The 12,409-nt window shown below is 28.1% G+C and overlaps 1 protein-coding gene across 1 annotated transcript; it reads right to left on the reverse strand.

The window, feature by feature from the left end:
• Positions 1-7,741: 7,741 nt before the first annotated feature.
• Positions 7,742-9,756, reverse strand: LOC112745022 (NAC domain-containing protein 83-like). Its single transcript, XM_072234297.1, has 3 exons — positions 8,775-9,756; positions 8,156-8,705; positions 7,742-7,976 (listed from the first exon to the last, which is right to left on the reverse strand). The coding sequence occupies exons 1-3, from the start codon at positions 8,959-8,961 to the stop codon at positions 7,886-7,888; spliced, it is 828 nt and encodes a 275-aa protein (XP_072090398.1). The 5' UTR covers positions 8,962-9,756; the 3' UTR covers positions 7,742-7,885.
• Positions 9,757-12,409: the final 2,653 nt, after the last annotated feature.

The raw sequence follows: 12,409 nt of genomic DNA on the forward strand, positions 1-12,409 counted from the left end.
CTTTTCCAAAATTTTTTATTTACAGAAGTAAAATTATATATTTTATTCACACATACTTTTATATTTATATTTTGTGTAACTAATATTTACTAATTTATTAGTTATATTCAAACTTCAATATATGTTCTATACTTTGAATAATTCTTACAATTAGTATACCTTTTTTTTCGCTTTCTATTCTTATCTATATTTTTGCAAGATAATACTCATCGTTTTCTATTTCTATTACTAAAGATCATTAATTTTTGTGTTTTTATTTCTCTATATATTTTTACTAAATGAAGGTAATTTTTGTGTTTTTATTTCTCTATATATTTTTACTAAATGAAGGTAATGATGAGTTCAAATTTCGAAATTGAATTTCATCAAAAATCAATTCTATATCAACTGCATATAACTGTTATACTATTTCCTTTATGCTATTAAATTTCATGTTACTATTTATTTAATGTAGAATGTTAAGCAAAAAATAGTTACAAACATGCAAATTTGTTACTTTTACACAAGGAATATACCTCATAGCTAAACAAAATTTATTATATTATTAGATGACTAATTATTTTATTGCTTCATTAATAAATTAATACAGATTCTACGAAACAAAGTTATAATATTAACAAATAAAATTAAGTAATTAACATTTGGTATGTATGACATTCATATGTCATCTTCTTCTTTACCATTATCAACTTTCAAAGTATATTTTTCTATTTTAAACTCCTGTATTTTTATAATATATATTAATCAATATATGTTCCAATTTTATATATATTTATTTTCTCAATTTATCTTATTCATGTCATATGACCTTCAATATAAATTGTAAATATCCAAAACTAATTGCTTTGAGCGAGAAATTAATCAATAAGTTGTTGTGGGTCAAAAAAATTTTTAAGATAATCAATCATTATATATTCGGATCATACAATCGATTCCGACAATGGATACATATTTCTGAACTTTTCGGTTCTCATACAATCAAATGCTATACGCATGTCATAAAAAATTGTTCTCAAACGAAAAAATATCCCCCACACAACTATCTTGATTAAATGACTCTTACTACTCAATTATTTTTTGAATAAGTGCCGACATAATAACCCGACTAAACTTGGGGGCTCACCATATCATTATTCACTTATCTTTTAACCGAGTTATAACTCATTTTATTTTCTAAGCTTAGTTTGGATCATATGATCGGCAGACAAAGTTTGGAGGCTGTGATCTGTCACCTTATAGCTTGGTCTTTATTGTGCATTATGAGTCATAATTCGGCCTTAATTATCATTCATTCTTTGCTTGTAACCGACACCTTCATTACTGACTTAATGGTCATTATTTCCATCTTAATGATTCATCAATTCTATGCCTATAAAAGAACCTTCTATATCTAATCTCAGAGACACATATGATAAGTTCTATTTCATGTTTAACATTCTATAATCATAAAATTCTTATACCTCTTAAACACTTACTGACTCGAGCGTTGGAGTGTCTTTTGCAGATACACATCTTCTATGTTTTCTTGTCGAAGTATACATCATTTGAGAATGAAGAGATAAGTTTAATTTCTTTTAAGGCGAGATATATCTCGAAAGTTTATCCACACAAGAACAGTTTTCAATTTTTCTTTTTTTTATTTTTTATTTTTTAAAAAAAAATCTGTGGATATTCGATTCTCCGGCGGGAACGGAATCCCCATTACCCATCATGGGGACAGAGAGTGATATTGGAGGGGGGTGGCTGGAGACCCATTGTCATCTCTAGACTCTTCAACCTTTTATCCAATTTTTTGATGCGATAAGAGAGGAATTCACTCAACCTCACTTGTCTCTATTATAATTTCATCACGAATCTACTCACTCAATTTCATTTGTCCACATTATGGTTTCATTACAAAATCAAAAAAAGATTTCACACTTCTAATCACTAATGATGACTATAATAATTTATAAGATATTTAAAATTTTTTATGAAATTAAAAACTTAAAATAAAAAAAAATCCTAAACTCATATCATAAAATCTAATTTAATAACTAAATAAATAAAATTAAAATATATTAAATTAAATTAAATATTTTAAAAATATAAATTAATAATTTTTAAATAATATTTAATTTCTTTATATCACAAATATTTAAAATAAAGGAGAAGAGCTGGGGTTCAAGACCCATTTAAGGATGAGATGAAATTATCCCAAGTATAAAGTTTTCATCTGCAGCAATACCAAGAAGTAATGGGCCAAGAAGAAAGAGTGCAAGGTCGAGAGTAGCCCCCAAATAAATGAAGGATTACGTTACTAATTAATAAATAACCTATGCTGTATAAGGTAGCGTTTGAAAGAAGGATAAAAATAAGAATAAAGTTTTAATTTAATTTATATAAAAGATAAGATTAAAATTAATTAATTAAAATAAGTATATTTTAAGTATAAAATATTATTAAATTTTCAGTTTTTATTTTAAAAAATTTTAATCTCTTATTTCTGTATTTTTTAAAAATATTAAAATACTAAAATTTTGAGGACAAAAACTAAAATTTTAATATCAATCTTTAGACCAATAAATATGACATTAGATTCTAATTTTGTTAAAAATTTGTTGCAGACTTACCATTTACCGGGTATATTGAGTTAAACAACAACAAAGTCTTGTCCCACTTAGTGGGGTTGGCTACATGAATCAAACGATGCCATTGTACTCTGTCATGTATCATGTCTACAGAGAAACCGTTTACATGTAGATCTCGTTTGACCACTTCATGGATGGTCTTCTTAGGTCTTCCTCTACTTTTCGCTCCTTGTCCATCTTCCATCTCATCCACCCTCTTGACTGGATGTTCTATCGGTCTTCTTTTCACATGCCCAAACCACCTGAGACGTGATTCAACCATCTTTTCCACAATGGGTGCTACTCCAACTCTCTCCCTTATATATTCGTTCCTTATTTTATTCAATCGCGTATGACCACTCATACATCTCAACATCTTCATCTCTGCCACACTCAGCTTATGTTCGTGCTCCCTTTTAGCCGCCCAGCACTCCGTACCATAAAATATAGTCGGTCTTATAGCGGTGCGATAGAAAAAAAAATCTAGTTAGAGATTCATGTTTCTCGGTTGCGTTTATAAGGAGTTTTATCCCTGAACTTAGGGTTAGCAATGGATAGTGTAGGGTAGGGTTTGGACTCTACTCTAACTTTATCTGCGGGTTGAAAATTTCATTAAAACTCTATCTTATCCTATCTGCGGGTTGAAAATCTCTCAACTCTAACCCTACTCGTACCCTAAAATTCTAAATCCTACCCTACCCTATCCTACCTACAGAAATATCAATTTTTTAAAATAAATATAAAATTCAATCGTTTCGAATTTCATACATATTAATAAAATAAAAAATAAAAAATTAACGCTCTAAATTATTAAATTAATTAACTAATTTAATAGTTATTCATTTATTATAAATTATTATATAAAAAAACTCGTAAATTTAACTCTCACCTTCTTCACTATATACCTAGTATTATAAAATATATTTATAAAATATGTGTTATATACTACCCTATCTACAAATATACCCAAACTTATCTCTAGTCGAGCAGCCGAGGGATATGTTGTAAAACAACTAAATAAATAAGGATAAGGTAATATAAAATAAAATAAAGAAGTATAAATAGAACAGAGGAGTATTGATATTTACTAATATAATTATCACACTATAATATAAAAGTAACTTAAGAACTAACAGAGAAAAATAAAGAATTGTGTATGAAAGGAAGAAGAGTATTTTATTATTGATGTGTATAATCAACGGAGGCTTAACCTCCTATTTATACATGTATAAGAGTCCTCTTTTTCTTCTTTCATTAAATGTAATTTCCTTGGTAATATGGCACTTTACTATTAGAAAGTTAAGTCATCCAAGTCATACGTGTTTGGATGACCATTAAGGATTATGCCTCGTTAAAACCTTATTAAAGAAAAATCCAATGGGAAAAAACTTTAGTGAAGGAAAAAGAGTACAATATCTTTTGTGATGGGGACTGCCTCATTAAAAATCTTGTCAAGAAAAACCCAATGAGAAAAAAACCTGACCAAGAAAAAAAGAGTACAGTCTCCCACTCTTGTCGACTCTCGAAATCGGCGCATCCCAATCTGATGTACCAATCTTTCAAAAAAAGATTTTAGGAGTGACTTTGTAAATAAATCTGCCAGATTATCACTTGAGCGGATCTGTTGGATATCAATTATCCCTTGATTTTGAAGATCATGAGTGAAGAAGAATTTGGAAGAACTATGCTTTGTTCTATCGCCTTTGATATATCCGCCCTTAAGTTGAGCAGTGCATGTTGTATTATCTTTAAACAGGACAGTTGGAGCTATCTTCTAATCAATCAATTCACATGATGACATAATATATTGGATCAAACTCCTGAGCCGAAAACACTCGCGACTAGTTTCATGTATCGCGAGTATTTCAGCATGATTAGAGGAGGTTGCTGCTATCGTCTGTTTTGTGGACCTCCATGATATAACCTTTTTATTTAAATCATGAGTTGTGATATAAAATAAGAATAAAGAATTTAAGAACTAGAAGAGAGGAGTATTGATATTTACTAATATAATTATCACACTATAATATAAAAGTAACTTAAGAACTAAAAGAGAAAAATAAAAAATTGTGTATGAAAGGAGGAAGAATATTTTATTATTAATGTGTATAATCAACGGAGGCTTAACCTCCTATTTATACATGTACAAGAGTCTTCTTTTTCCTCTTTCATTAAATATAATTTTTTTAGTAATATGACACTTTACTATTAAAAAATTAAGACATCCAAGTCATACCGGTCAATGGTCATCCATCTTGTAACAGGATACACTTTATTTCTATTTTCGGTGTCAATTACACACTTATTATACACGGTTACCGTTCTTCACTCGTTACAACTAGTTTCTTATTTTAGCATTATATATTTACATTGAGGCCTGCTATATATACAAGTCTTTTTGACTTACAAGTTTTACAAGTTGCTACACATACGGGTCTTTTAATGCGTTATTCAGTTTCCAAAGCGCTACACTCACCGTATATTATCTTCTTCTTATTCTTCTTCTTCTTCTTCTTCTTCTTCCTCTTCCTCCTCTTCCTCCATGTATTTTTTCGTTATTCTCTTTGCCTTTTTATTAGTTTTTTACTTGCGTTTATTACTGGTATTCTTGCTTCGTTTTTTTTCGATTTTCATGGTTTCTGAAATCAAGCTTTGAAATAGTTTTGAAGATAATGGAACTTTAGAAATACACACAAACGATTACAGAAATACACTCAAACGATTACAGAAATACACCCAAAAGGTTACAGAAATACACCCAAACGGTTACAGGAATTTACCCAAACGATTATAGAAATACACCCAAAGGATTACAGAAATACATCCAAAGGATTTAAGAAATACACCCAAAATTCGTTGAAGTACAACGATTTTATAGAAATACACCCAAAGGATTACAAAACTACACCCAAAGGATTTAAAAAATACACCCAAAATTCGTTGAAATACACTTTATGCATAATTCAGAACTCTTTCTCTTTCTCCTCCTCATCTTCTGCTTCTTCTTCTTCTTCAAAAACGATTTCAGAGCTTGATATAAAAAAATAATGGAAATCGAGAATAACAAAGAAAGAAAACAGAGAGAAAAGCACGTAAATGAAGAAGGAGAAGAAGAGGAAGAGGAAGAGGAAGAAGAATGTGCAGCAAGAAGAAGAAGAAGGTGCAGTGAAATTGTGCAGTAACGGTTGAAGAAGGAGAAAGAGAAAGTAAGAAACGAAAGAAAAGAAGAAGAAGAGGAAGAGGAAGAAGAACGTGCAGTAACGGTTCAAGCGTGTTAATATAATGACTTGTAAAGACTTGTATAAAAAAATGCTTATATGTGGAGAATTTCTCATTTGCATTTTAGATGCTAACATAATCCACCGGACACCTGTTGCACCGTTAACACAATGATGTAGAAGCTTAACTAATAAGCTTGTCGTCTTTGAAGAGTAATTTTTTGCACCTAATTTTTTTTTTTCACTATTTATGTATATATCTTACATAGAACCGAGGGAGTAGCAGCTAATTGGAGACGTATATGAAACATCAATTACCACAAATTGGATCCATAAAGAATCGACGGTTTTTTTTTCTAAAATAAAATAATTTTTTTATTATTTTCTTAAACATAATTTTTGAACTTTAATTCTCCATATACGATTTTTTTTTTTTTTGTATTTAAGTAAGTTTGTCGATTCCCAGCGAATTTTATAAAAAATAACAAATTTGTTTTATTCTGGCGAACTCTATAATCACCTTATCCTCTTCCGAACTCCTCTTAACGTTTTTTCTAAAAGAGTATATAAATTTACAAACAGTATATAGGAGTATACAAAATACACAGACAACCAGCATGACTTATTCAAGAATTTTTTTAATTATAAATTAAAAAAAACAAGTCATATTTAACAATAACAACCATTGTTATCGTCTCTAAAAATATACGGATATACTGAAATAAGCCAATTTTAACAAGAATTTTTTAATTAAAAATTAAAAAAAATATTTTCCAAAAATAAAATACAACTTATTTTTTGGATGGTCTATACGACTTATTTTTCAAAAAAACTATTTCCCAAAAAAGTAAAATACACAAGAGTACACAGGAATATATCGTATTTTATTTTTAGAAAATAATTTTTTTTAATTAAAAAAATCATTGTTAAATATAATTTTTCGGTGTACCGTGTATTTTTGGAGACCATAATAATGGTTGTCATTATTAAATATTACTTGTTTTTTCTTAATTTATAATTAAAAAAAATTCTTGAAAAAACCATGCTTGTTGTCTATGTATTTTTGTATATTCCTATATATTGTTTGTAGATCTATATACTCTTTTATCATCATGATATGGATTTAAAAACGTGCATTTTAAAAACTTTAAGGGGAGTTGGGGAAAGAGTAAGGCGAACTCTGTAAAAATTATAGTGTTTGCCGGGGTAAGACGAACTTGCTATTTTTTATAGAGTTTGTCGGCGTACGACGAACTTGTCCAAATACAAAAAAAAAAAAAATCGTATTTAAAAAATTAAAGTTAAAAAATAGTGTTTGAAAAAATAATAAAATTTTTTATTTTATTTAAAAAAATTAAATTAATTATGTTTATTTTTCTATTATCTTATTTGTTGATTTTGTTAATTTACAAATATGATTCGTTAAATGACATTTCAATATATACTTAGAACAAATAATGTTAATAATCAAATAAGATTCATAAATAAATGTGTGTTGAAGACTTAAAATATCATTTAATGTGTCACATTAATAAATTTTAATATTTTAATTAATAAAATAATAAAAAATTAATATGACTAATTTAAAATTTTTAGAAGATAAATTTAATTAAAAAATTTTCATTGACCAATTTTAATTTAAAAAATGAGTAATTTTTTAGAATTAATGGGCCCATGTCAGTTTTTTATTTTCCCTTTCGGCAAAGTTAACCCATGGGGAAAGGGGAATAAGTGCAACTAACAAGTGGGATGCTGATTTCGCAAAGATAATATGCTCTTATTCTCGTTATTTGGTCGTTCCCCTTAAATGTTAAAACACAATTGTTAGATTCCACAATCGGTTCCACCCTCTTTTTCTCTCCCTGTTTTTCATCTTTTTCTTTCCTCCCACTTTTTCTCTGTAAAAGCACCTTCTTCAAAAGGGAAATCAGTAGTTTTCTTTTCTTTTCTTTTTATTCCGTAGGGTGAAAGAACAAATGCATGGTGAGAGCATTACTAGTACCAACTAGAAAAAAAAAAAAGACGGAAAAATGGAAGAGTTTAGAATTGTATTGCATACTAGTATGAGTAGAAGGGGATACTCTTCAAATTCAGATTTAAAATATCTTTAATGCCGGTCGGTTTCCTGCCGGATTGATGCTTGCTACATCTATTCCATCAAGGGAAGAGGCGATAGTTAATTAATTAATTAGTTACACCTAAACAGAAAAGGGAAAGATAGAGGCAGAGCGCAGCGTGCACACAGTTCATGTGTGGAAGTGCACTAGCGAGCTAGCCAATTACTAAGACAAGAGTAACAAGTAAAATTATATTTAAGGTTGTTTTCACCTGAAAAAAGGAAAGTTGTTGCAGCTACTGCTGTCTTCATGCTCATCGGATTCGGTGGTGATTCCACTGGTGCCAGAGGTCGAAGAAGCAGGAGGGGTCACGCGGTTCAAATCAGCCCTGTTCTGTGCCAAGAAATCGTAGAAAACCACCTTAGAGTTGCTGCCCTCATGGCTGATGGTGAAGGCCTCTTCTGATGCTGATGCCGAATGGGAATTGTGATCCAGTAGAACATTCTTAGCAGTAGCAGGTGCTCTCCTCTTGAAGAATATGCGACAGAGAACCCAATTTTGCATGGGAAGCAGGTGGGGGTGGGAGACAAGGCGATACTCGTGCATGATCCAATCTGTTCTTGATCCATAAGGAGGCTTGCCTCTGTAAAAGACGAGAGTCTTCTTCATGCCAATAAGTTGGTGGCCTTTTGAAGTTGCGATGTGTTTGTCCAAGCCCGTGGCTTTCCAGTAGCCCGAGTTGGTGGCTCTGTTGGATCGGTTCCCGTTGGGGTATTTGGCCTCCCTCGTGCTGAAGAAGTACCTCTCTTGCTCCAAATCACCTGATGTATGTGTACTTGAGCAAAACAGGCTTGAGAAATAAAATGAAAAGAGTTGTCAACTAGTCATACCTGGTAAATCCCATGGATCGGACTTGCAAATATCAACCTCAGGAATGAAAGAGGCCGGCAACGGGCAGGAGAAGACCTTGCGCTTTAAGTATTGAACCACCAGCTCTTCATCCGTCGGGTGAAACCGGAATCCTGGAGGCAATCTCAGCTCCCCATTCTTCACAAAACTACTCCCTCTCCCCTCCATCCTTTTCTGTTCTATGCTCCCCACAATGGTCAGTGGTAAGACTATGTATTTATGTTTGTCCGCTTGGGTGACAAACAGCGAAGAGACTGAAGGCACTCGTGCAGCCTCCAATTCCCAATGTTAGCCCATCAAAGTTGAGAGAGCACAAGCAAAAGAAGAAAAGAGGAAGAATATAACAAAAGCACAAAAGGAGGGCCAGGAAAAGGAAGAGAGAAAGATGTAGAAAAGAAAAAATTAAAACAAAAAAAAAAGGCTAGTATTAACTATTTTTATTATATGAAAGAAATATTTTTTTTTAAAATAAAATTATTTAGTATAATTACATATAAATGGATTTTATAGGTAAAAAGTTAATTCGCAGATACATTTTATATTAAGTAGGATACATGTTGAATATATGTTAACATTTTATTTAATATAAAAATATGTATTTGAATATATTTTTTATATGTTTATAATTATGTAATACATTTTAAATATTAATATTTAATTAAAATATTATATTCATCTTCATATTAAAAATAATTTTAATCTATTGATATTATTATTATTATTATTATTATTATTATTATTAGATTGGAAGGAAAGGATAAAGAAAGCAAAAGGGCATGGAAACGGGTGAAGTGTGCCTTCTTTTATAGTAATGGGTCTGACAAGAAGCAAGCAAGCAAGGAAGGAGGGGGAAGAATAAGACGACACATTTGGCGTAAGCCAGACTCAACCTCCCTTTTGGTTTGACATTATATTAACCATGGTTTATATTATTCATTTGGCTTTTGCGAAAACTATTCACTTATTGGTTATTGCACAACGAAACAAGCCTGGTTAGTTAGTTCCAACCCAAGATGCCAGCACCAATCAGTTTCGATTTTATCCAAACACCGCTCTTTCTTTCTAAACAGTCAACATAGACAGAACCCAAAGAATATATATATATATATATATATATATATATATAAAAGAGGGGTGGAATTTTATGTCAGTTTTCAATTCGCCTGTATTTATTTCATTGTTTCTTGAGGATTATGATGGTTATTTCAGAGCTGAGATTAAAAAATATATATATTAAAAAAATAGATAATTAAATGGTGTTGTTAAATTGAAAGTGAGGCAATTGGTGAAGTCAGCTTATGTCATGGGTTCCAGCTGGAGCCTGGAAGTGACCTGACCAGCCAGCCCAAAGGCAAAGGAATTTTATCAATAGCAGCTTCTGTTTTAGACCATCTCCATCTCCCGTGGAAAATTCATTTCACTTCTTATTTATAATTTATTTGTCATAAAAAATACGTCATAAATAATAAATAAGAATTTAAAGCATCAATCTATTTTTCATAAAACTAATTTTAGTCTCTATTATAATCCTACTTAATTAATTAATTAAAATATTTAAAATAAATATAATTAATTCTTTTAATAATATAATTTAAATTTATAAATTTAAAAATAATTCACTATTAAAAGATATTAATATTAAATAAATTCATATATAACAATAATACACAATATATAATTCATATATTACAATAGTATTATTTACATTTATAAATTCAAAAATAATTTATTATTAAAAGATATTAATATTAAAAAATTATATATAAAAATAATACACAATATATAATTCATAATTCGAGATGATACTAATTTGTAAAATTACTTAATATAAAAAACATAATTAAGCTCCATAGTTAACGATAAATATTGTAAAATTGCCATGTGTGTTCAATCAATATATTTAATTAATTATGATTTAATATAACAATATAAATAATATTTAATATTGATTAAATATAATTATTTATATTAATTATAATTTATTATAACTAATTATTAAATGATTAATATAAATAATTAATTAAATAAATATATAATTATTTATTATAATAAATTATTATAATTATTAATAAATTAATTATAATTTAATTATTTAATATAATTATAATTTTATATAAATATTTATTTTTATAATAATTATATTAAATAATTAAATTATAATTAATTAATTAATATAATTATTTAATTAATTATAATTAATATAATTATTTATTTTAAAAATAACTTGCCATGTAACAAGTTATTATTGGTATCCACAAGTCCCTCTGAGGAGGGACTTCTTCTTCTCGTAATATGAGCAGAAACTCAATTTTCTTTTTCTCCAACGGTTGATCTTGTGTAATGTCAGAAAAAGAGAAAATGGAACTCTGAAAGGCTCTTCCATTAGAATTGCTCTTAGTGAACATAGCAAAACTGAAGGGTGAATTTGTGCCTAAAAATGAGTTATAATTTATTAAAAAAGAGTTGAGGTCTAATTTATTAAAAAACAGTTAAAAATTCATATTTAATTTAAAAATATAAAAATAGTTATTTTTAAAAAATTAAAATTTACTATAAAAAGTTAGTTAGACAAAGTTTATGCAACAATTTGCAAATATCATAGAATTGGTCAAACTAATAGATGGTCGAACTATTTCAACTATTCATTTATTAGTTTAGTAATTTAATTAATTTATAATTTAATTAAAATAATTAGATTACAATAAAATAATAAATAAACATACAAAAATATAAATACTAATAAAAAAATTATATTTTATTATATCAATTAGAATATTAAATTATATTACTATTGTATTATAACAATAATATTGGACTAAAATTTTTTGCACTTTATAATTTTTAATTCAGACTAGATTTATTAAGAATTTAAAAGTTTTAATCTTTTTAAAGTTTTTTTTTCTTTTAACCTCAATATATCTTTTAAATATATATATATATATATATATATATATATATTTAAATTATATGTATTATAATTTATCTATATTAGTATTTTAAATACATGTGTACTTTATACGGTAAAATTACAAAAAAAAATTTAATATATCTTTAAAATAAAAGGAATTTTTTCGTTTTTGGTCATAAAAAAATAATAAATTTTTATAAGCAAAAAAATGTATTTAACCCAAATAATTAGCCCATCTCAAGAGAAATTAAATTAAATAAATCTTAAAACAAAAAAATATATTATGATGAGTAGTTGCATACCAATTAAAGGTGGCAAACGGGTTAGTCCGTCCTACCCACTAAAAATCCGTCATTAGCAACTCTGTCCCACCTTGCCTAGTAAGGTGGTTCTAATTTTCTATTTCGCTCTGTCTAATGAGCGATTAGCGGGTTGGCAGGCTAAGCCTGCCAATTTTTTTTTTCTTTTTTGAAAAAATTTATCAAATCTACTAAATATTAAAAAAATATAATTTCACAAATATTTTAATAAATATATAATTTTTAAATTCACAATAACTAAAGTCTTTATAATTTTAAATATCTAATATACATAATCATTAACCAAGCTTTTTTAAGAAAAATAATAGAATCGACATTTTTCAATTATCCAAAATATATAACTAAATATTTTTCAATTATCTAATATATATTTTTTCAATTAACCAAG

Source organism: Arachis hypogaea, chromosome 4 (assembly GCF_003086295.3).
Source record: "Arachis hypogaea cultivar Tifrunner chromosome 4, arahy.Tifrunner.gnm2.J5K5, whole genome shotgun sequence".
In the NCBI taxonomy this organism is placed as follows: domain Eukaryota; kingdom Viridiplantae; phylum Streptophyta; class Magnoliopsida; order Fabales; family Fabaceae; genus Arachis; species Arachis hypogaea.

Bases quoted from the DNA above. Each gene is read 5' to 3' on its own strand.
- LOC112745022 (XM_072234297.1), bottom strand. From the start codon at position 8,961: ATGGAGGGGAGAGGGAGTAGTTTTGTGAAGAATGGGGAGCTGAGATTG. The intron at 8,706-8,774 runs GTATGACTAGTT...CACATACATCAG, and splicing joins CGATCCATGGGATTTACCAG to GTGATTTGGAGCAAGAGAGG. The intron at 7,977-8,155 runs GTGAAAACAACC...TTGATGGAATAG, and splicing joins AACAACTTTCCTTTTTTCAG to ATGTAGCAAGCATCAATCCG.